This window comes from Cynara cardunculus (assembly GCF_001531365.2).
Source record: "Cynara cardunculus var. scolymus isolate 2C chromosome LG 11, CcrdV1, whole genome shotgun sequence".
Classification (NCBI taxonomy): Eukaryota; Viridiplantae; Streptophyta; class Magnoliopsida; order Asterales; family Asteraceae; genus Cynara; species Cynara cardunculus.
Genome location: NC_037538.1, coordinates 13,810,270 through 13,836,858, shown reverse-complemented (window position 1 = coordinate 13,836,858; position 26,589 = coordinate 13,810,270). Strand labels below are relative to the sequence as shown.

At 33.2% G+C, this 26,589-nt stretch overlaps 2 protein-coding genes across 2 annotated transcripts; one reads left to right on the top strand and one right to left on the bottom strand.

The window, feature by feature from the left end:
- The first annotated feature begins 14,335 nt into the window (after positions 1-14,335).
- LOC112521926 (ethylene-responsive transcription factor ERF021-like) lies at positions 14,336-15,584 on the top strand. Its single transcript, XM_025130934.1, has one exon. It carries the CDS (start codon positions 14,343-14,345, stop codon positions 14,892-14,894), a length of 552 nt encoding a protein of 183 aa, XP_024986702.1. The 5' UTR covers positions 14,336-14,342; the 3' UTR covers positions 14,895-15,584.
- A 1,973-nt stretch (positions 15,585-17,557) lies between these two features.
- LOC112521626 (PITH domain-containing protein 1) lies at positions 17,558-26,316 on the bottom strand. The gene is made up of 9 exons (XM_025130595.1): positions 26,099-26,316; positions 25,507-25,587; positions 23,034-23,083; positions 20,901-20,978; positions 19,485-19,542; positions 19,349-19,398; positions 18,301-18,409; positions 18,098-18,159; positions 17,558-17,793 (listed from the first exon to the last, which is right to left on the bottom strand). Exons 1-9 carry the CDS (start codon positions 26,180-26,182, stop codon positions 17,751-17,753), a joined length of 615 nt encoding a protein of 204 aa, XP_024986363.1. The 5' UTR covers positions 26,183-26,316; the 3' UTR covers positions 17,558-17,750.
- Positions 26,317-26,589: the final 273 nt, after the last annotated feature.

Sequence of the window (26,589 nt, the reverse complement as noted above, 5' to 3'; positions counted from 1 at the left end):
GGTTTTTCTTGAGACCCGTAAGACCAATTTATGTTCATTGATCAACTTTACAAGCTAATGATCTAATGGTCTAAAGTTGCACGGTGGCAATCTTGTGATTATTGAGAAGTCTTGTGACAATTTTGTGATTAAAAATGTTTTAGATTGTAAATCTAATCCAATGGTTAAGAATTGGTCTTACGGGTCTCACGAAAAACCTTTGGTCTCACATGATCCCAAGTCTCTCTCTCTCTATATATATAATGATACGTTTAAGTTTAAAAAAAAGATAATTAGATCCCTTAATCAAGATTATCAAATACATTTTCTTGATGTAAGAAACTCTTTTAAAAAATAATACCCTTTCATTAAAAAAGAGAGTGAATTATATTGGTGGTTTGCTCCCTTAACATGAATTATCTGTACTGATGTTCGTTAACTTTTCAATTTAATAACACTCATAGTATTCGGAGTTAACACCGTTATTTAGCAACCATTATTAAGAACACATCAGTCTTTGGGAAAACTATAGGGACCAAAAGTGTAATTCACTCTAAAATTAATTCCGATTCTCTTTTTTGTTAAATTTTCTTTATTAAAATTATTCTATATATCCAATCACAAATCAAAAATTTCTGTTATTAAATAAAAAAAATATTTATTTATTTATAGGATTTGACAATAACTTTTTTTAATTGTTTGAATAATCAACGTTTTTTTAATCTCTATAACAATTGTATATGTTCAAAATGTTACGGTTTTTTTTTAATTTTTATTTTATTATTATTTTAATTGTTTGTAGTTTGACTATATATTAATGATCTCATTTTGACCGTACTTGATTCCAGTACTTTTCTTATATATTTTAATTTTCAACCCTAAAGATATGCGAACTTCTCTTAACCTTTGTTTTTTAAAAGTTTAGATTTCCTTACGCAAAAGTCCTTTTCTCAATTTAGTAGTTTTTTTTATTAACCTGGATATCCAACCCGCTATGCGAGCCGATTAATTCCAGGATGACCACCTGCTTTGCAGATAGCTCGGAGTAACCGCATTTGGACCTCTGTGGCCACAAGGGGATTTTTATTTCTCTTTGGATTTGAACCTGAGACCTCATGATACTTTTGACCTTTGAAGTCAAGTTCAAACCAATCAGACACCACCCTTGTGGTTTCAATTTAGTAGTTTTTTAAATAAATATAAAGATTTTTATTTACTACGTATTTTAATTTAAAAAATTTGATTTTTTTGATCGGATATATAAAATAGTTTTAGTATAAGAAATTAAAAAAAAATCACAATTAATTTTTAAGTTAATTACATTTTTGGTCCCTTTAGTTTGCCTCAAAACTTATATATAGCTTACAATGGTTGAAAACTTATATATAGCTTACCTGGATAAGTCCTTATCAAGTCACTTTACTTTACCACATGAATATATCAATGACTAAGAATATTACTCGGTAAGACCGAATATAAGAATTAAGAGTCTTACCCTGTAAGTGAGGACGAGGGCTCTTACCATGGTTAGTGCTTACCAGGATAAATTGTTGCATACGATGCGTTTTATTGAATAAAATATTATCCGGTAAGTAAACAATAACGTTGAATTTTACTAGTAAGTGCTTACCGGGTAAGTGTTTAGGTAAACGGCTCCTAACAACGTTAACTCTAGAAACTATGAATGTTATGAAATTGAAAAGTTAAGAACCATCATCGTTTTAAAGACCAAATCCAAAGTTTAAGCAAACGACAGGGCATCACAAGTGTAGATCACTCTTAAACTTTTTATAGTAAACATATACAATATAATAAAAAGTACTTACGTAAATTATTAAATGTCTAAATTACCCTTTAACAAAAAAGAAGTTAAAAAGAATTTACCATAATACAACCATGTCATTAGTCATTAGTCATTAGTCATTAGTCATTAGTCATTAATCATTAGCCATTAGTTTATTTGTAATGATTATTGATTAACAATATAATAAGTATTATTTAAAAAGCAATTATTTCTAATTATTATTATTATATATTCTTGAAAATTTAATTTAGAAAAAAAAATTGATTTAAATGCATGGCAGCTGTTTTCCTACAAACACTTGAATTGATGGGTTTGTGAATATTTTTAGTGCTAAAACACATGAATTTAATCCAGACACCTTAATTATTTAATTTAATATAATTTAATTAATAATTAATTGAGGATGCATCACCATCACCATCACCCAACATTAACTTTACATTTAATCATTATATTAAATAATTTAAATTCAACTCTAAGATTTTTTTTTTCTGAGGGACTAAATGGTAATTTTGTTCTAAATATTTGTTTCCTAGCGAAGAAGAAACTTCTATGCACAAGGGTTTTTAGTCTAATTAAGTCTTGTTTATTCTAAATCTTTGTCATTAGTCATTTTCACCTTCTAACACTTCTCTAATTGTAGATATTTTCTCACATGATGTACATACATACATCTATGTACATACATGCATTCGTATCTTCATCCATGCATAGTTATATATCTGTACATGCCAGTAATATCAAACCAATAGCCGAATGTGGAATGAATGGTTTGAATGAAGATAAAGGTTTTCCCAAAACATATTTTCACAATTAACACTTATTCTATGGTTTAAATAATGTGAGCATACTTAGGGGCCGTTTACTCGAGTAAGCGCTTACCAAGTCATATTACTTTACCAGATGAATATGGTAAAGACTAAGAATCTTACCCGGTAAGAAGGAGACAAGGACTGAGAGTCTTGCCCAGTAAGTGAGGGCGACGACTCTTACCATGGTAAGCGTTTACTTTGTAAATTGTTGCATACGATGTCGTTTTTGTGGACTAATTAAAGTCTTACCCGGTAAGTAAGTGATAGTGTTAAATTTTACCGGTAAATGCTTACCGGGTAAGTGTTTGGTAAACGGCCCCTTAGACTATATGCTTTAGTAATAATCAAATTGATTTTGTGGAGGTTAGCTTATAGAATAAGTGTTAATTGTGATAAGGGTTTGTTTTTTATTATTACTAAAATATGTTTATGATAAGGGTTTGTTTTTTTCATGGTTTATTGTATAAATGTAGATTATTCGGCATTAATGCAATTTTAGCGTGTATGGTTTTATAAACTGTTTGAAAAATATATATTACTGTGTCATAAGACATTTTGGAAATGTAAAAGTACGATTTTATTTAGAAAATGATTTGTAGCAACAAGTGATGTGTCTTTGAGTTAATCATACATTTGGAGCATGAATTTGCATATGTATTGAGGAAATTCATTTTATTGACTTATGTTGGCTTTTAATTGGGTAGTCAAATAAGTTATGGTTTTTATTTGTTTGATATTGCTTCAAATGAGTTTTGGGGACATTAATCCGGTTTAAGTTGCTCAATGTTAAGTTTTGGGTATGATTTGCATTTATTGCATATTTGTTTGGAAATTACATGTTTCGAGTGAATTGGTCATTCATTAGAAGTCATGCATTAAATCCATAGGCATATGAGTTAGGGGTTGTTTGCTAAGTGCTTATGGTAGTAGTGCTTAATGGATAAGAGATAATGTTAGTTACCAATACCTTTTGAGACCAACAAATGTTGTTGACTAAGATGCTGACATAATATTAATAGATAGGCTTTCTTACATGGTAAGAGCATCTTACCCAATCAAAGCTTACCAAAAGCATTTAGTAAACGGCCTCTTAGTCGTGTTTGATAAGTGCTGAGTCTTGATGTTCTCATTTCGTGACCAATGCTCGAGTATGCATTGTGGTTATCTCGGTATTGCAGAAGTGAACTCGTATGAGTTGGACTCCAGGACCACGAGAATTGCGGTTTTGATGCTTTATACCTTATGCATGAGGGTTAAATGTCATGTGTTGTCAAGTAGGAAGTTTGAGGTTCCTATCTTGAATGTTAGTTAGTAGACACTAAAGGTCGAATGAGAACCTTAAGGTTGGAACTCAACTACAGAACGTATAGGCACTAAGATTCAATATTCTTGAGGTGACACTCGAAGAAATGGGCATTAAAGATACTTGGAGTTATGGTGAAACTCAATATACTAGATACTAAAGGTATTGAGGTCTTGAGGTGACACTTGTTATAGTGGACACTGAAGTCAATAAATCTGAGGAATCGTTCAATAAAGTTGATACGTGGCCCACTTTTATGTTCCGCCACATTCAATGAAATCAGGTGGAGCCCTTCACCGAAAGGAGTTGTATTATCCATGTTTTCAATGATGCTTTGGGTTTGGAGAGTACCCATAACTTATGGTTTTGACATATTGGAACTTATCTGTGTTTTGATGTTTTGGATAATAAAGTTAAATCCATGTTTTCAGTATTTGAATATTAAACCTTATTTGCAATTTATGTGATTATTGGGTTTTGGTTTCATGTTAAATGGGTGTTTTGATGTGGGTTTTGGGAAAAATGTTGCTTTCATACTAAAAACATTTCATTTTGGAAATGGTGATTTTTAAATAACATTATTTCAATTTTATCATTTTATATTAAATATAAAGTTGTTTGAACTCACTAGACGTTAATACTAACTCTTTTTATTTGTTGGCATGTGCATCATGTCCTCGTTGGGGAATGGTTCTAGCAACACTTGAGAAATGTTTTCGGTTTATACAACCTCAAAACGTAATGAAACTAGAACTCAATGCAAATATACACATTGAACTACCGTCATTTTGTCGACAAGTAATAATGGTATAAGTATAAGATATTGTTTCCATAGAAAAGGCTTACATACATTTTACAAAAGTACAGTCATTAAAAATTAATTTTAGATTGCGAATTCGAGGAAATCTTTATGGTATGTGAGTGAGTTATCAACTAGAAAATCAGTTGTAGAAAAAAACAAATGGTGCAAAGGTTTGTTAAGACAAAAAAAATGATCCAGTAAAAAGATAACATAACATTCCTGTACAGTCCTATAGTACCATAGAATGGTGCTATAGTATTGTCGCATGTATCAACTATCGGTTCAGATGACCTCCCAAGAGTACACACAGGTCGACGTGTTATCTATACGATATCATTTATGTTAGATATCATGAATCCCAACACGAGACAATGTTACAATCCTGCACCACAGGAGTATAGTACTTGTCAGGCACTAAAACTATTTATAGTTTTCTCATATTATTTCAGGTTTTCTTATTCATCTTAACTCTGAAAGTTAAATGCATTTTTATACATAAAATTAGTTGTCAATAACTTGTATTTCATTCTCTAAGTAGCACCACAAACTGCACTTTGATCAGACAAAGAAACCAATAGCCAATATGCAATAGGCTTTATTTGTCTAAAGGAGCACACAATGTCTTCAATGAAATATTAATCATCTGAAATAAGTAATTAAACAATAATGCTTATATATAAGATATCTATGTACTTTCATATCGGTTTTGATCTAAATTTTTTCTTACAACCAAAGCTAAGACGTTTAGACCATTATCGCTCGGTTTCTTCTTATGAAAGATGCAAAGACTGAAAAGTAAATAAGGGAAATGAAAAATACCGAAAAGTAAATTGCTGAAAGTAAGTTGCGAGAAAGTAAATTTTTGGAATTTAGATGACAATAAAGTAAAGTGTGAGAAAGTAAATAACCGTAAAATAAATTGTAGAAATGTAAAGTTCAAAGCAGTAAAAGAAACTAAAGAAATTCAAAAGAGAATTGCAGGATTACTATAGTACTTAGTAACTTGGACCGCAGGTTATGTTGTTTGCACGACAAGTTATTTCACAAAAGTAAACACTAGCATTGAGAACACTTAGAAAGCAGCTTTTTAACTACGAGAGACTAATCACGAGCCACAAAGGGATTGAAAATCCAATGTATTACCACGTGAATAGATTAGCTCCGAATAATTAACCGAAAATCAAAGTAAACTTGTAACGAGAATTAGATGAAGTAGAGAAACGATCTCAAAACAAGTAAACTTGATTAATACTTGCAAAACGATATCAAAAGACCAGCTTCAACTACTTGGAATTAAGTACTTGAAAGCAAATAGAATTTAAAGGTAATAACCAAAAGGTTAGTGTTTTTCAAGCATACATAACATCCATATTTATGCTAAATAGGAAACTTGGGTTCTAAGTAACAAAAACAGGTGATGATGTAAGCCCTCAAATCTTCTTCAAAAATATCCAGTTAGACCCAGAAAATAAATCCCGACATATGTGAGGTCCGACCCAATAACAAATGCCCACTGCATATTCCTCCAGCAATACTACAGCTCTGAAACAGTGAAACCAACATCAAGGTTGGAGTACTTTGAAAGTTTGAAGATTGCGACTGTTGTTGAGTTGTAGTAACATCTGTTCCTAACTTAGTTATTTTTTGGCTTGGTTTGAATGTTGTGGACCTTTAAATTAGTAATGCTTTGTAACTAACTCGACGATTCCAATTAAGATTTAATCTGAAGTAACTATAGTGTTCAATAAAAGTAGTAAATAAGTCATTCTTTTCCAGATTCTGGAGTGTTGTATATATATATATATATATAAGGGACTAATCAAATGAGAATTGAATAGTTTGTGGTAACTGTGAGGTCCAATCTCAACCACAAATCAACGGATAAATTAGGAAATTAATAATTATGGTAGTTTGAGTTAAAATTATAATTACAAGGCATATTAGGTATTTTTTTAAAAACTCATCTTTCCTCTCTCATCTCTCCGACCTTCAATCTCCGGCCGCCGGTGAAATCGGTATCACAGTATATCACAATTGGTATCACATTGTGTATCTTTGTTTTTAAGGTTTGAGTTGGTATCATAGTTGGTATCACAGTATATCACAATGGGTATCACATTGTGTATCTTTATGATTACTTGGTACCTGCCGGATTAATGTTCACCGGAGGCCGAAGATTGGAGGTTGGAGAGATGTGAGAGGAGAAAGGAGAGAGGAGAGAGGAGTTTTTTTTAAAAATACCTAAAATGCCCTCTAATTATAATTTTAACTCAAACTACCATAATTATTAATTTCCTACTTTATCCGTTGATTTGTGGTTGAGATTGGATCTCACAGTTACCACAAACTAATCAGTTTTCCCTTGAATTGACCCATATATATATATATATATATATATATATATATATATATATATATGATGCTTTCCACAGTGTAATTTTGTCATATTGGGTTCTTCAACTTCGTCGACTGGTGAAGTTAAACAACCTAACCAGTTTGTAGTTATCTAACTTCGTCGATAGAACTTTTTAGGATATGTTTAACTTCTTTCCAACAACTTATTGTAACGTATTTATATATGACATACAATTCTTAGTCTTATAAAAGCACTATATTAGGACGTTTGTAGGTCTTAAAAGACTCATTTGATGGTAGTAAACATTCTCCGGTACCACTTTTCTTGAACTTATACTAAGTAAACAATAGTTTTGTACTAACTTTTCAGATATAGTAGTTTTAAAACGTAAACAATACTTTGTTCCAATATAGTAAAAGAATTGTGTGTTCGAGTTCAAAATGTTTCACATGCAACATAGGTGTGATAAACCAACTTGTCGCATCAATAGGATACGATAAATCAACTTGTCGCATTACACTGGTGCGAAAAACATAACTCCTCGTATCACAAGGATGCGATAACAACTATTCATCGCATCAATAGGATGCGATAACTCCAAGTCATCACATCATAAGGATGTGACAACAGTTAACAATTTGATCAAAAACCCAGATTTTACATTCCATTGATTATGCCACCTTTATCTTAGTATACACATCTCCTTGATATGACACATTTATCCCAGTATACACCTCTCCTTGATATGTCACCTTTATAACCACAATATACATCTATTTGATATGTCACCCTTATCCCAGTATACACCTCTCTTTGATATGTCACCCTTATAACCACAATACATATCTCTTTGATATGACACCCTTATTCCAAACAAATTATACAAACATATCAAAATCCCACAATTATGCAAATTATAGCATCAAAATCGTTTTATATCATCCCCATATAAAATATCATACGTTCTAATTTCAACACCAAATAATGGAAGTTTGTAAAATAAACTCACCTTAATCATAATGAGATGATGAAATTAGCAGCAAGCAACCAGACAATATTTATATAATCAACTTCCTTTTTCTCTTCTTTTGGTTTATGTTTTCTCAAGTTCAAAGTAAACACACACACACATACACACACACACACAAAAAGCTTCTACCCACCTTTTACCATCCCCATGAGATAACATAAAATATCTCATATAATTCACTTTAAAATAAGCATGAGGCGACGAGGTTTTAAAATAATTTAAGCACACAAACACATTTAACCCCTTAATTTACCATCATTTTTTTCAAAAACAATCCTGAGCTTTATATCCGAATAACCAGTTATCACAATAGATTTTTGTATAATTTCAGTGATATAAGTTCTAAACTTTTCATTACGATTATATTACTACTGATTTTAAGATGATGTTCTGATTTTGCAGTTATTTTAAAATTTTAGATGAATACATGATTTTCCATCATAAAAACATATAGACGTTCAATTTAACGTATTTAAAATATTTGGTTTTAATCAATATTTGAAGAGCATTCCAATAAATAGAAAATAAAGAAAACATGTTAACATCAAAATCACCGATAAAAAATAAATCTGATTACTTTTTTGTTTCTATTTTGTTATTCTCCATTTCATTTCTAGTGATGTTAAAAACCGTGGTAGAATCATTACCATTGGCATGGAGTGCGACAAGACAATAGACAAATGATTGAGTTCCGGTGAGATTGAAAGTTATGGTGAGAATGGTGAAAATGGATATCTGTCCTTGGATTAATTCTAATTGAAGATCAACGCTAATAAGATGACGGATCAATTCCTGTGAAAAGCGCAATTCATAGGATGGGGGTGAGATAAAAAATGATCAAGGGTTCAGATCATTTCTTTCACTTTTCACCTTAACTTTTATTCTCACACGATCCTCTGCCATAGACAAAAAGTTAAAAAAAATCACATACATGGAAAATTTGTACACAATCATCTGATATTATTAAACGTCTTAGAATATGATCGCAAAAACTTATGCCATTTTTTTGTTTGTATCCTGAATAAGCATCGATAAGTAATCCATTTAAATGTATCAGTAAATTTTTGGTCACCACATGATAGTATCAAGTGTCCTTTAAAACATGATCGAATTTCTTTTACTATTGATTTTTATTTGTATTTTAAGCATCAATAAAATAAGCCATATGATCGTACTTGTTTGTGCTTGTGGGGTGTACCGAAAAGCCACCAGGACCCTGTTAGCTACGCTAAAGCTGATGTTACCAGCACCTACCACCCAATGAGAGCTGTCCTGGATGGTACTAACATGAGGGAAAACATTCCTCCAAACATGAGAGCTTAAATCAGAAAGTCCAGATGGGTGGTTTTCTATTTGTTGTAGAAACCTGTTTCCCTTTTGTGATGTTTTCTTCTGTGTTTTTGTTAATTTGCAGTTGTTTGTCTTACCAAAAAAAATCAAAAAAAAGCCTTGTAACTGTATCAATTTGAACATTGCATGATCAAATGTCTTTTAAAACATGATCGAATCTTTTTTACTTTTGAAATTGCATACCAAGTTACTTTTTGATTGAGTTACGCAATTGGAAAAAAATTGGAAGTTTCATAATCAGATGTCCTTTAAAACATGTCAAAACTTTTTTAACGCCAAACTATTTTTTGTTTGTATTATGCACAGTGGCAATAAAACGATTCATTTAATCGTCTCGGCAAAAAAAACAGTGGTAAAACAGTAGTAATACAATGTCAGTACATTAACATCCATGTTCTCGTTTGATCTCCTTGTTATATATATATATATATATATATATATATATATATATATATATATATATATATATATATGGTTTAATTTGCAAACCGCATCAATAATACAAACTTTATAAATCCATCTTCACCCTTGATTTTATTGATAAATGATTAAAAATGAGTGAGTTATTTATATTAAGAAAAGACAATTAATACACTCTACCTGAATTAGAGTTGAAAAGGGTAAAATAGTCAAAAGATATTTTTTGAATATTTATTTTATTTTTGGTTTAATTTTTATTTTTGGGATTAATTAATGGTATGCAATATTTTTTGTAACAATTTAAATATTTATTTTTATTCAGATTTTTTCCTAGTTTCATGTTTTGTTTTGTTTTTTCAAGTTTCATTTTTCATGTTTCATATTCTCGTGTTTCATGATTCCATATTTTCGTTAATGAAAAAAACTCATGATTTCATGGTTTCATTAATAAAAAAAACCCATAACTTCAAGAATGAAAAAAAAAACTCATAATTTTATGGTTCATAATTTGTGAATGAAAAACCTGTCATTGATGAACGAACCGATCAGATTTTTTTTTGAAACTAAGAAAAGACAGTATACAAAACCAAATATTATTGAATGATAAATTATTATTTTTATTACATAATCCTTATCGATTTACGCTATTAACGAAAATGAAATAAAAAATTCTTCTATAAATAAACCAAATAAAATTTGTTTTATTAATGAAAAATAATGAATAAATAAAATCTTGCATAAATAAACGGGAAAATTAATGTTAATCCCAAAATACTAGGTAGTTGTAACATACCATTTTTATCCGTGGATTAAGTGAATGACGAATTAGCCCTTATCTTAAAAAAATCGAAAATATAAAGAATTTTATGATGGCCGAATTTGGTGTGCATGGTTTATACGAATATGGATGGTTTACATTTGATTGCTCCCGTATATATATATATATAGAGGGGTTCAGGGGGAAAAACCCTGAAAAAAAATGAAAAAAAAATGAAAAATTGAGGAACACCCTGATAACCATTCATCTGGACGATATGCAAATATGCATACATCTAATTGAAGTTGTTTCTTGATTTTTATGCACGTGCGTATATTATGCACGAGTATACCGGACAAACTATTCACAAATTACTTATATACACATGTATATACCGTCCGAATGAACGCTTACTAAGGTCTTCCTCAGTTTTTTTCATTTTCTTATGTGTTATTATGTCATTAAGTTTTTTTCAAACAACTAATGATCCATTCTTTTGTGTTATTAATTTATTTTATTAAACTATGAATCAAGTCAAATACTACAAGAAATCCGTCTTTTAGTCAAAGTTATTGAGCCACAAATACAAAGATTCGTGATGAATTTCTTAATCCAAGATATATAAGAAAGATCTACTGGTTTTTTATTTTAAAATATCAGTAGTTATAATGTCTTTTTGATACTTTTGAACAGATATAATATCTTAGCCCGTGAGTCATCAATACAAAAGCATCCAAAACACTGAAAACCAAGATTATTTTCCAAAACAATTTTTTAATAAGATAACTTTGTTTCTTATTAAGATAAATTGTATCAAAATTGAACTAATTTGTTTCAGATCATCTTTTGGGGACCTTATTTTCAAAAACTTGATTCTGTAGAACGTATTATTTCTAAGATACAATCAAGAGAGCATATTATGTCTAAAAGACGGTGGTTTATTCAGGAATTTTAAATATTTTATGAACCTAAGAACCACTCTTTTGTGCATACTCAAGATGAATAATGTGTTGATGAATGTTATGACACAAAATTGAGCTTTTTCTATTAAGGGTTTTAAAATAAAAATTACAATAAGAACATGATTCATTTTAATGCAATTTACTTTTTCTATTTTTACTTTTAGGGACCGTTTACCCAATTGCTTACCCGGTAAGCGATTAGCGATAGAAGTCAACACTATGATTTATTTTCATGCGTAAGATTTTAGTATATCAAAACATATCGAATGCAACAATTTAGTGGGTAAGCGTTTACTTAGGTAAGAGTCGTCATCTTCACTTACCGGGTAAGACTCTCCATAATTCTCATCGCTCTTACCGGGTAAGATTCTTGACCATTCTCATCTTCATCTGATGAGGAAATTTATCCGGTAAGTACTTATCAAATAAGTGTTTAGTAAACGGCCCCTTAGTTTTCTTGGCTCGGGTTCTATTTTTCTAATTGTCCTGTTCAGAAATTATATAATTTACTAGTGTTTAAGGAATGATTTTCGTAATTCACTTGTAATTACGAAAGTATTAAAAGTGCATTGTTTGACGTCTCGTCACTGATGCATTATCAAGGGCTAAAATTGTAATTACAGAGGAACCACATAAATCCATCCCGAATTTAATGGCTAAACTATAATACTGTAACGGATACTGTAAGAAAGGTCTTACAAAAACACAACTCAACAACAGGATAATAGAAAACTTCACACCTCCCGTTCTTATCTGTAACTCCACACCTCGAAACATGCCATTCTTTTATAGAGATAAAAGTTCCTTTTTTATATCTTCTTAACCCGAAATGTCTGAAGAGTGCAAATGTTCCTTTCTCTTGAAGCTACTCTTGGGAACAGATCCAGTAAAGACGAAATGTAGCATGCAGCTCAGAAGATCAGAGGACGTGGCTACAAACCACATGATCAAAAAAATCTTAATTTATAAAGACAACTTGGGGCCGTTTACCAAACGCTTACTCAGGTAAGCGCTTAGCAAGTCACATTATCTTACCGGTCTACCGGATGAATATGGTAAGGACCAAGAATCTTACTTGGTAAGAGGAAGACAAAGACCGAGAATCTTACCTGATAAGTGGGGGCGACGACTCTTACCATGGTAAGCACTTACCGGGTAAATTGTTGCATACAATACTGTTTTGGTGGACAAAAGTCTTACCCGATAAGTAAGTGGTTGTGCTAAATTTTACCTGTAAGTGCTTACCGGGTAAGTTAATCAGAATAGCCAGGCTCAATTTATATTGGATTTAATGGGAAAAGAAAATTCAAACAACACCTCTAAGTATTATATTTCTACTCTATAATAATCGATGTCATAAATCCTTTTTTTAATTTATAATTAAAAAAATAATGAAATTGTAGTGTGAAGGTGATGGGAAGAGAAAGGGAGTGGATATGTGGGAGATTACTAGCAACCAGCTGTTCTCTACAATCACCTCTCTCAAAATGGAAAATGTTATTCATTTTCAAAACTCCCATCATACTTCCCATAACTACTTCCAACTTTGACTTTCTCCACATAGTCAAATCATGATGTCATCATGATGTTTTGCACATCTGTTCATACCAGCACTAATACATTCAGACAAATTAACCCGACAGGAGCAGCATACCTTTGCACCAACCAGAGTCACCAACCATTGCCTTGAAAAATTTACAATACCCACAATTATCACGAATACACCACCATCCGCAGCGGCGTTGCCAACTTATAACCATCGATCTTTAACTGAAACTAGAAGGATATAGATAACCACAGTACTGATGATTCACGTGAAATGAAACGAAACCGACCCAGTAAATCTTATGCTTAGATAGAGCCAAAGAGGTGGAGGAAGGGGTTAAGATGTATGTAGACCTTACCTCTACCCCTTAGTCCCTAAGGGGTAGAGAGGTTAAAAGTTAAAAGAAACAAGCAAACAAGCTACATATGAAAAATGTGCGCAAACAAGAAACAGATGCACTAAACAGAAAATGCGTCGGGATTGATGCGAGGGTAAATACCTTAAACCAACGAAGAAATACAAAATACGGTACTGGCAACTGACAAAGAAAATCTAAGATTGTGTGCTTAAAACATGTCACACAAGTAGAAACAATACTGATGATTTCGCATGTTGCACGCAAAATCAAACACCAACACGACTCGCTGGTATTGTATTGAAATCCTTCATTTAAGTTAAGGAAGGGGACATACAAAGACCGTACGACTAACAAGATCTACGGAATTGTATCAATTTGTTTAAGATTTAAGAAGGGAATATTCGTTGAATACCTAGAATAGAAAAAGAAGGCTTTGGTCCTCCTAGGTATAGATTAAGTGGGACCAAAAGAACAAGGATATGCCACCTCTGCAGGGAAACCGCGTTTAGAAACAGGAAAAACAAATCTCTGTCCTCCAAAATCAAAGTGCTCATTTTCATAAAAAATGGTCAATTACCAAGATTCCATAAGCAACAATTGATTATAATAATAACACAAAACTGAAAGGACACATGTCGATCCTCTGAATGGTCCAAACCAAGTCTATAGAAAAGATCATTGTCTTGATGCAAAGATAATATACAAAAAATCTATTTCTGATTCATGAAACCAGATTGAAGCTGCTTGGAAGCTCTCTTCAACAACTTATAATATATATTAATGACTTCCATTATATCCACATCTATAAATACATGCCTAGATTTCTTTCTAATACTACATTATTCTAGACGAACGATCTAAATATGAATGGAAACCGTTCTAACAGTGGAGGTGGAACTTCTTCGGTCTATAGGGGTGTCCGCAAGAGGAAATGGGGCAAATGGGTATCTGAAATCCGTGAGCCAGGGAAGAATTCTAGAATCTGGCTAGGGAGTTTTGAGACACCAGAAATGGCGGCAGCAGCCTATGATGCGGCTGCATTTTACCTCAGGGGTGATGTGGCGAGGCTTAATTTCCCAGAAAGGGCAAATGGGCTCCCCAGGCCGGTTAACCATAGTGCAGACTGTATACGCATGGCTGCACAAGAGGCTGCCGTGCGGTTCAGACCATCCATGCCAGAATATGAGCAAGACCAGGGTGGCTCAAGCTCAGGCCATACAGTGCCAGTCAATATCGGACTTTCCCCTAGCCAAATTCAAGCAATAAATGATTCACCACTTGATTCCCCCAAAATGTGGATGGAATTGAGTGATGCACTTATTGCAGACCAAAAAATGTATTTTTCTAACACTGCTAACTTTGATCATATGGGTGATTGGGAGGAGATACCTGACTATTCCCTCTGGGATCCTTAGAAAAAGTCTGACCATAACATATATTCATTATGCATTATAATAGTTCTGCATGGGAACTTGTTAAACAATATTTTTTTTAAACTAAAAAAGGGTCAGAGTTGCCAAAAGTTAGCTACCTTAAAATATTAGAAAATAAGACTAGTTAGGATTTGGGTGTGATAGCTTACTATGATAAGTAATCGTAGTATTCTAGCATCAATTTTCCTCCATTATTCATCTTCATTCAAGGATGGAAGAAGAGATGCATAATGAATAAAGGTCCAAAGAGCTACTTTTGACCTTTGGTATGGCCCAAGAATAAAGAATCAGCAAGATAATCTTTAACAGCATGTGGGAATCACAGTTAACATATTCATCTACTGGGAATTCCATCAGAGGAGCTGATTTTTTAAAGCTCATTTAACACTACTGATTTGGATGGTTGTTGTAGTACCAGCAGGGCCAGGTGGTTTAGCAGAATGAATTCTTTTGTGTGTTGTGTTGTTTTCTTTTCTATGTAAACAGCAATATTCCTGTAAGGTTTGATATGCCAATTATGTTGATTTCTATAAAGATGGTAGTCATTTTATCATGGGTTATTTAGCTAAATGGCCTCCTGACAAGTGCTTTTTAAATCTGTGACTGGTTTTTAAGCATTCTTCTATCAAACTTGTCTGAAGGTCGTTTAACCCAAGGACCCATTTTATCATCTAGTTGTGCAGTTCCTACTGGTGCATGCTACAGGCCTGTAGTTTCTACATGTTATCCAATAAAGATGATCATCTCAGTAGCAACATTCAGTCAAAAGTTTCTATTATTTTCAAACACAATGCATATCGCATGCCCTTAACTACGGGTGGTCTTTTTTTCTAACAGAAAAGAAACTAGTATGGCGACTAAACCCTGTTAGTATATTTCAAGAAGCTGAGTCGGTACCAATTGGGACAAATCCTGCTAGTTAGCCATGGTTAATCCCGATATCACAAGTTAAAAATGAAAATTCATGTAGGCAAGAAGCAATAGGATTTACAAAATAGAAAGATTTTATTTTACTTCTTTTACCCATGTTGAAGAATGAGAGGTCTGCCTTTTAGTTTTGTGACTTAAGGGGACGTTTACCAGACGCTTATGGAGTAAGCACTTAACTCAAGAGACATCACTCTCACTTACCTTATCCTGTAACATTCTTGGCCATCAAAATGGATTGTTGGTAAGCATCTTCAACCCGGTAAGTGCTTACTGGGTAAGAGTTTTTTCCCTCACCGGGTAAGACTCTCAGTCCTTACTCTGCCTCTTACTGGGTAAGATTCTCGGTCCTTGTCATGCTCAATCGGTAAGGTAAGTGAGTGATATCAGTAAGCGCTTACCCACCAAGTGTTTAGTAAACGGCCCCTTACAATTCATTTGATAGATAGGCCATGTAAATGTCTTGTTTACTTACAACAGCAGATGCTTTCTATGATCCAATGAACCACATACACACCTAGTCATCTGTTGATCTTTGTTATTACTTTCTTGATTAATCTTAGTTATTTTTCAAACCCTTCATTCAACTATCAACTACACACCATTGACCTCCCACTATGTTGCATAATTCGTTGCTTATGCACCTCCTCGCCATTGATCTCTCACTATTCTCGTATCTTTTATTCATATTCGCTAAACCCATTTTCTTGAATCAAAGTAAACGAACGTGGTAGCCCAAGCAAGAACCCATATTTGATTTATTATACCAGAGTTTGAGTAAACCTAATTTGAATTTTAACTAAATCAGCTACAATGTGATCATATATAACTGGAATGTTTAAACTGCCTAAATAAGTTTGAGATATTAATGTCCAGAATTATTCATCCGCTCCTAAAGAAGATCTGCAGTTGGGGGATTTGACACCTGCTCCACTTATATACTTGATTAAAATATTTTGGTTTGGTTTGGTTTGGTTTGGTTTGGTTTGGTTTGCACATTCACCATTTATGATAGAATATACTTGATTAAACGTGCTTTTGTCAGGTATGAACAGGGATGAGGTCTGTTATACTTCTTAACTAAGATAAGAGAATCTATAAAATCTCTTCCACATATCTAACTTACTTGTCATTTTGAGGAATACAAGAGGTGTGATACCCATGAAAATGCAAAATGACTCATTTCAGCATTTATATATATATAAGGAAGGGTTCAAACAAGAAGACATTCATTTTACGAAATTGTGAGAACATCCTTTTATTATAGTTAATCATATTGATATTGTATTCCATCTCATGTGATCTTAAAAGAGAGATGTGCACGACCTTTGGTCTTAAACTAGAGATGTGCACGACCTTTGACGCGACCAAGTTGACCGCAAACCAACAGGCTCCATCACGTGTATCATCACATGTGATAAGGGCGTTCTCGTGTTTTCGTAAAATGATAGTGTTCTCATTGGAACCTCCACCTATATACATATAGGGTTAGGTTCCGGTGAGAATGGAAGTTATGGTGAGAAGGGTGAGAAGGGATCTCCATCCTTGGATCAATCCTAATTGAAGGAAAACCTCATGAGATGCACCAGATTAATTCCCGTATTAAGTGCAAATCATGGGGTAGGGGTGAGATTAAAAATGATCAAGGTTCCAGATCCCTTCTTATGCTTCTCACCCTAACTCTCATTCTCACACGATGCTTCGTCTACATATATATATAGCATTGCAAACTTCTGACAAGATCATTTGCAGACACATCACTTAGTACATAGCAAGGGTTGTTTGATGAAAAAGAAAAGGTATATCAGTAAGTTCTAAACAGTTGAAGTTGGGCTCTACTAACATGTTCATATATTGCATGGCCTACTTCTACATCCAGAAAGTTGGTTGATGAATGAAGCACCAGCAAACTCACTCCACATGTGACATGCCCCCTCCACTTTCAGATTTTGCCCTGCAAATCAACCAATAATTATACACATGAAAAGATTGAGAAACATCAATTCCCACTCATTTTATTTCATTTTGTTTATAAACTTCAATTCAACGTCATATGGGTTCAAAAATCTTATTGTTACAAAGGTTAATACTGAACAATGCCTAAATTAAGTTTTTAAGTCAACTTACACACTTTATTACTTGATTGCGACATGTATACGTGTGATATTGGACACATAAACATAAGAACTGTAAACTCTCTTACTAGCTAACACTATCATCTAAATCGTAGGGGTGAAAGTAAACGATTTGGCACTTACTTGTGATCAGAAGGATTTGGCATAAGTTCATAAACAATTGTTGCAACAACATCTCTCTTTAGCTGTAAAATCATAAAAGTGAAATTATGAACTAAGCACCAAGAGCTTCGTGGAACCTACGACCATCCCCACATCACAAACACAAAAGTAATGAAGAAAAGACAAGTACTGAAACAAGGAAAATAATTTCAAAATAAGCGTACCTGAGTCGCTTCCCCTTTGAGCCCGATGTATTGTATTCTAGATGTATCACCACCATAATTATCAGGAAAATGCAAAGTCAGATTTCCAACACCTTGGAACCTAGAGTATCTGGTAGAACACATCAATCAATATGCATTAAGAAAGTAACATCTTACAAATTTGGTATTTTAAAAGCGAAATAGAATAAAAAAGGTCCTTGTATTTTTACAATTCTTCCAAATACATACTCGAACAAATAAGATATCTCTATTACATACTTGTATTTTTAACAATCATATCAATTACATATTTTTTGTCCAATTTCAATCAGATTTTATCACATAAATGGTTAACTTAAGCGAAGAGAATGAAAGGAAGAACAACTTTATGGAAAGCATGTCAACATCTCAATCATTAATGATGCTTTACAATACGTAATTTGATTAAAATTATACATAAATGATATAACAGATACTATTATGGAGCATAAACATGTGATTGACAAATATTTCTTTTTGTTGATTATGTAATTTAATGAGGTGTAAAGTACAATGATTTTATAGTTATTTTGTATATCCAAAATACAAGAAGCTGTCTAAATTTTCGCTGCATACATTCATTATTGTAAATTGTCCTAGTACCAGTTTATTATAGCAGCAGATAGGGTTCCTGCGACTATCTCATAAGGGTGTACTATGTCACTTACAGATTCCATGCAACATCCTTTTCAACTCTCTCTGCATATATTTGGATTGAAATATAATACCATATTCCCAAATTGGATTTCCAGACAAACAATCAGGTAGCAGAACATATCATCACAACAGAATGGATACACAGGGAAGACGGCCAAACTTATTTGGGAAATTTTGAAGATCAGCAGACCTTAATTGTTAACTTGTGATCTATGCTAAAGTTAAATCATACTCCATGGACACAGAGTTCATTAATGTTACTAATAGCTGATTTTACCAACTAGTGGTCTAATGAATCTATAAGGAAATATGAAATGAAAGGTGATACATATGAAGTTGTGTGTCAATATAATAAAAAGAAACAACTGTGCACCTTGTCTGGTATTCTAAGACTCCTTGCAAATTTTCTGCCAAATCCCACTCCTAGAAGAGATGATAAAATTTAACATAATTATATAAGTGAAAAGAGTTGCAAATGATAGATCTTCTGACATGTTTAACCTGCAGACCTGAATACTTTGCATACTCTGAGCATCTGAAAAGTCAATTCCTTCTCTATTTATAAACCTACATGTAATAAGAACATTCCATAAGTATGAAAAACAAATGGGATGAAAATTCAAAACATTCTGACTACATATAAGAGGAACCAAGTGCTATGCATCCTCAAAGTATTCTTAATTTTGTATTATAAACTATGGTGTGTCCCATGTTACATCATACAGTAAAGCCAAAAAGTCAAATTTTGGGTTAAGTTTGTAACTACTAAAAACTCTTGTAAAATAATTAACCAATGTAAAGGATGAGGTTATTAACCCAAAAGTATAACAACTAAGATAACTATTTGGTAAATAAACATCTTTTCAAACATTGCTATTTCAAACCAAAACAACCAAACCACACATGGCAAAAAGGCCTACAAGTTTGACTCCTTTGATAAAATGATAACACTCCACCTGAGCAATCAAACAGAACTGAAATTTCATGGGTTCAATTTTTTTTATCAATAAGATCACAAATGGTCATAAAACTTAGAGAACCTGTCTTTATTAGTTAATATCATTTTCTTGTTAATGTTCAATTCGTTTGTGCTAGAAAGTGATTTAACATTTCTAAGAGAGTAATTTTAGAGAATTTTTCAAACAATTTATCTATGGTATTTGTCTCCTAGTGTATAGAAGTCAGTTTGAACACAAAATGATAGACCTTGTAACAGCACAAATAATATTGTGCACCTGCACTTCTAATTGTTTTTCACAATGTCACAAGACTAACAAACTTTATTATACGGTTAATGTCTTCTGTTCCGTCAACAAAATTCCCACATGCACTCTGAAATTCACTTAAATACCCAATTATCAATTATTAGGTCTCCATCATTTTCATCACATACCATCAGTTAAAACCTACGCTCGTGGGACAAAGTTTCTTCTTCTAAAAATCTTTTAACAGGAGCAGGAATTTTGTTGATGAACTGGAGTACCATGACCAAGTAATGAAGAATTCATTTTATACGCAAATGGCATAATTTCTTTGAAGCATGATTCATCAAAAATCAATTTCTTTCATTAGTTCATACATGAACAGTTGTCAAGTTTTCAACTTGCTGGTTAAAAAGAAATCGTACACCGACAGTGTGCTAATATTTATCTCTATAATTTAAGTGATCGATCCTGTGACTGTTTTAGGAGAAGCTTAAAAGTACAGGTGTCAAAACATTACTTTTAGCTTTTTACGATGATTGGCATTCCAATGTTATTACTGTTCGAAAAAGGGATAAACTGACCCCAAAGAAAAACAATGCCAGAGTTTCAACTAACAAACTCAAATGAGATCATGTATAGTCTTCTGTCAGGGGAGGATTTTTAAGTTCTCAGTGTTTTAGAGAAGTAGCTGAACAAGTAGGGTTTTAGAGTTCTACTTACGCTCTCATCTTGGAAGGACTTGTTCCATCAGCACCACCAACGATTGAAATGCTCTTTATCTTAACATCGGATGTAAATCTATCATAAGCAGTTCCAACAAATGAACATAAACAGTCAACTCACAAGCCCAGAAATAAACATGATGCAGCATGGAAATCTGGGATCACCCATTTCCAAAAAAAACATTGATGCAGCATGGAAACCTGGGATCACCCATTTCCAGAAAAAACCTTGATGCAGCATTACAAATAACATTCTTTCCAATATGGTCACCGAGTCTCGTCAAAAATACCACAAATCACATATTTTTGTCATGCCGTATCCTGGGCATTTTATAACAGTCTTCTAAGCAATAAACTGCTAGATGTAGTTGTACCTTAGACTTTATTACCGGTATCTCTTATTCTGCCGTTTGGTATCGAGACATATTAGATATATTAGTGATAAATAGGGTTTGACAATTCTGACCCAAATCACATCTTGTATCTAATATACATCAAGGATACTCCTTTTATTAAATATACAATAAATTTTAAACCCTAAATCTGTTTACATGGTATCAGAGCCTTAATAACCCTAGCTGCCACCTCCACCTAGCAACCTAATCGCCGCCCCTGAAGCCTGTCACCACTGCTCCTTGAAGCCACATATGCATGAGATTGTACTGTTAATATTATATATACAGGATTGCCCTTACTATATCATTATAGAGATTTATTTTAACCATGAACTGTTTGACGCCATCAGTTTTCCATGAATGGACCAAACACATAGGAGTTGACTGTCATCTTGTGCAAGACAGTATCATTGGCACTAGATCTCTGTTACAAGGATAAGGATATGGGAATACGGATATATGATACATGGATACTGCGATTAAGGGAAACAAGAAATTGAGGGATATGGGTGCATATGCATATGTATGTGTGTCTATATACAAATCTAAAACCAAACCAATAAACAAAAAAGTTATTTCATGGTTCCTACTTAGAATATGCAAGATAGATACACAGTAAACCCCAAAGTCTTATGATGCTTCTACTTTTACATGGTATCCACATAAGTCCGCACTATTAGAAAAACTTTCTTCTTGCTTTGACTTGTTTTACTCCTTCACAATCATAAAACTTGTGTTTAAATTTAATTTTAGTTTTGGTTCTAATTATGCAAGTCGAGAACTTCCGTCTCAGTTTTTGGTAAAAGAACCAAAATTTCTTTCATGCATCCCCATTTCCGTATCTTTTCTTGTCAATAATTAGGGGATAAGGTCAATGCTTCATAAGTGCACACCCCCAAAGCAGCCAATATGGGGATTTGGCAATGAAGAAAGCACCATTGCTTCCTAGAACAAACCAAACATCCATATAATCAACCCATTCATATCCAGATAGATCATCAATTAGAAAATGTCATGAAGAAACCTCTATGGAATGAAATTGACTACATGTGCAACAAATTGGACATGACTGATATCTATGCCCGTAACAGAAGATGTCTTAGAGGCTTGGCAGATAGTAAATGAATTGGTTTAATCTGCAACCCTATGAGATTGTAATGTAAACATTACAAATACAGGATTTACCTGCCAATATATGCATATTTTTTAACCTTGAATTGTTTCAATCTGCAACCCTCGAAACTTAAGAGAACTAGAATTTAAAAAATCCTCAAAAAGATGATGGCGTATCAGAATATACACTCACAAAGAATAAGATCAATGCCATGGTTTATCTTAAAAGGATAATAAAATGGATAAAACCATAAGCTGGCAGAATGCTCATTGAAAAAACAAGGTTTTTATCGCAATTGTCCACCAAGCACTGGGAAGAAACACTAACTGAATACTCCTATAATTTATATTGGTAATCACTATCTGCATATGTTCCAATCCATTAAAGATCCCAACTTCATCTTTCTTATCAAAATGGCCATTTCTAAAATAAATTAGAAACAAATTGTCTAGCATCATCAGGCAAATCATTAAATGCAGAAATGCAATACAAGAAGACCCCAATTCTAAGATGCACAAAGATACAATGGAAGAAGGATGAGAATACAAAAAAATGAGACAAGTAACAAGTCAGGTATAGTTGCCATAACTTATCATGAACACTGAAACAATTTACTACTTACGGAATAAAAACAATTAACTCAGGATCACCCTCATTGCTTTCCAAGAAACCCTGTACCAATAAAGAAAATCCCTAATCACATATAGGTAGAAATGCTAGGCAATAACTCGGGTAAGAATCATAGAATGCATAGTTAGCAACTCAAATAATAAATAGGAAGTAGAGTTTGCAGAACAACTCCAACCCACCCACTCGACAACAGCATAAAGAGGGGTTGGGTAGAAAATCCAGTTCTGAGTGTAAAAAAGGGAAAGAGGAAAAAAGAGAACACACACACTAAAACATAACGAGGGGGTGAACCCCTGCCATCATGTAAGTCGAAAACTTTATAGCATGCTTTCTATGGTAGTTTTCCAGACGAACATATGGCACATTATCAAGCAGTAGATTGAACTCAAGTTGGGGGCTAAGATCATCGATATTAGCAGCTAGTAATAGCTCTCAACACAATGTGGACAATTTATCAGGAAACAAGGAGCTTGATTGAAATGTGAAGATATCATCTTGGGGTTCTAAATAGAGCAATACACAATAATGAAATATGTTCAGAGAATCCTAAGTAGATGGGTAAAATTTCATCAAGTTCAATTGAACTAGTAGTGAGGTTTAATACATGCATATATAGGCACATAAGTAGACTTTGAATTTAAAATTTTGTCTTAAAAACATCTCTTTGGCTTTTATCAATGTCATCAATATGCAGAGTCTGAAGAGATGGGCATTTCCTATGTATTCTGTAGGACTCAAAGTTCATATTGGTCTTCTCACAGCCATCTAAACAGTGAGCAAAGAGAGAATATCTTAATATTAGCTTTGTTAAAGAGGAAGATGGCTTTATATGTACATGAGACACAAGTATTATGTCTGTCATTTTAAGTACAAAGAAAGATGGTGTCCAGGAACTACTATTCTAGTCTCGGTATTTTAACTTCCACCCCCATAAAATAGTCAGCACTGACATAAGGTTACAAGATTCAGAGGTATTAGAACCCTAGTTCACTGCTGAGGATGATTATGAGAATAAAACAATCAGCATCTCCAGACATCATTGTGTTGGGTTTGGGTGTGGGCTAGGGCCTGGGCCTGGGGTATGTCCATAGGAGGTCCAAGGGCATACTCACACATGTGTATGTGAAAGGGAGAGAAAGAAGAGCACAAGATATTCATGACCGAATAATATGGTGTTTTTAATCGGTCCATAGGTCATTTTCACCCAAATGGACTAAATAATTTACTTCAGTATGCCAAACACCAGAAAGTTTTGGGAACATTAAAACATACTGCATTAATCAGTCAGGGAAAAGCTTATCCATAGGGAGAGAGTACCATTCTGGATACTAACAAACTAACATGTGACAAACACACATGTTGGTACTTGAAGATCACACATGTCAAAATAAGAACTAGTTGCAGAAGCATAACTGCCTTAACAAGTAAAACAAGAACTAGTTGCTTCAAATTTCAAAAGACAATTCTATAAAAGCACACAAATAATCTAAAATGATTTTACTTGGGGCTATTTGCTAATTGCAAAACCATATCCCATTTTTAGGTGATGGCTTTAAGACATTTCAGTTTCCAAAATTTGATTTATGTTTGTTTCATTTCAGCACTTTTTATACGCCAAATTTAACAGCAAAAATTTGGATAGGCAATTTCGATTAAAGTGCATGAACAATTCAAAAATGGTTGTACTTGGGGCTATTTGCAAATTCAAGACTATGGTATCCCATTTTTGCTAACAGCTTCACCACATTAAGTTTCCCCCATTTGATTTATGAATAGTTTGAAAGAGCAAATTCTTGTTACAGAAGTTAAGTGTAGCATTTATAGAAGACTGCAGTGAAATGCTTCAAAACCCTGGTGCTTCTACTTGCCGATTACCAGATTTAATTTAATGACAAGAAAGAGAAATAAAATCTTTTAATGACAAGAAAGAGAAATAAAATCTTTTAATGACAAGAAAGAGAAATAAAATCTTCTCTCTTATCTTCTTCTTTGACCTTCTTCTTCACCCTTCGATTCCTTGTTTCTTGGGTTACAGTTTTGACCATTTCTCTTCTCATTGGTAATCATCTTAATAATAGTTTTCACCGGAAGATATCCCTTATAGCAAAAATCTAAGATGCATCTGTGATTGATCAATAGTAGCACTGTCTTCTATCACAGCTAGTGGTGGAGGCATCAGCTACAGCAATCTGAGTCATTTTCATGGTGGTCCTTTTAAATATTATAGATCAAGTAACTGTTATTTATTGCTGTATCCTTGGAGTGCTTTTAGCGAGTGCCAAATGAATTGAAAATCACAAGCAGATCATGTAAGCCCAAATTTGTTTATTTTTCCTTTTCATTATTTTTTTCAAAATGTAATTTCAAATCACACCATGAAGCAAAGAGAGGGAGAAGAGACATGAAACAGCAGGCAATGCAAAAGCAAGAAAATTGTCAATTTGCATTTGTTTAAAGAACATTACCTCTGAAGAACTTAGGCGCTGTTCCCAAGCTTTAAAAACTGTTTTGACACTTCCAGGAGCAGCCTCATTCAACGCAGATACCTTTAGAATGCAATTTAAACAAAATAAGTTCCAATTCTTTTCTCAGATTCTCAAAAGAGATGTACATCATATGAACTAGGTGCCCAATTAGAATAGTATAACTATCAAAGGAAACCAAAAATGGTACCAAGTAATCAAAAATCTACAACACTACTTCTGTACTCTAATAATTTCACTAGCACACTTGTAAGAACAGCATATTGACCACAAAACATAATAAAGATCGCCCGTCAGTTTCCAACAATAACCGAAATCAGCCATTTTTCTTGTCAAATTTCATTTCAGTTACATCTGAAGGCATGATCAAGCACGGTAATTTAAAAAAGCTTACGATACTCCATCAAAAATCCGATTATCAGTCCAAAAAATTAACACCAAAACACATTAACCGGTGAGCTCTTATTGTGGTGCAATTATCAAACTGAGAAACGATTCCAGAATTATCAGCAAGAGAATGGCGAATTCCTACAGAAGAAAGGGTTTCAAGGAAAAGGGGACAAGATTCACTGACCTTAGGGATGTCTATGTGTTTGTAGAGGGACCAATCGGATGAACAATCGTGATCTTCGCAGCTGTGATCATGCAAGCACGCCATATTTCTCGCTTGATTTCTCTGTAAACGGAGGCAATCGGAATTCGAACGGCGATGGCGATCTCCAACAATCTCTGCTCGACACGGAATGAACCGGAATAAATTCGGTGTTTTAACAAAGTGAAAGAAAACCCGTCGTCTGACGGTTCAGCCCGGCCGGAACTTACACGTCATCGACCTAATTTCTTTTATACTTATCCGTAGGACAAAATTACGATTTAAAAATAAATAAATTTGTTTTCAGCTTGTTTTAATTTATTTTTAAATGTATAATTTAAAAATAGGCTTTTAAAATAATAATCGAATTAAAGTGCACGTTTAAATATATTTTCTTTCAAAAACTTTAAGGTTTTTAATTCAATTTTTTCTCCATTTTTTATATATGTTGAAAATTAATTTATTTCATTCTT

Bases quoted from the DNA above. Each gene is read 5' to 3' on its own strand.
- LOC112521626 (XM_025130595.1), bottom strand. From the start codon at position 26,182: ATGGCGTGCTTGCATGATCACAGCTGCGAAGATCACGATTGTTCATCC. The intron at 23,084-25,506 runs GTAATGTTCTTT...TTATTGGTACAG, and splicing joins AGCGCCTAAGTTCTTCAGAG to GGTTTCTTGGAAAGCAATGA. The intron at 19,543-20,900 runs GTAAGTAGAACT...TATTACATGTAG, and splicing joins AGTCCTTCCAAGATGAGAGC to GTTTATAAATAGAGAAGGAA.
- LOC112521926 (XM_025130934.1), top strand. From the start codon at position 14,343: ATGAATGGAAACCGTTCTAACAGTGGAGGTGGAACTTCTTCGGTCTAT.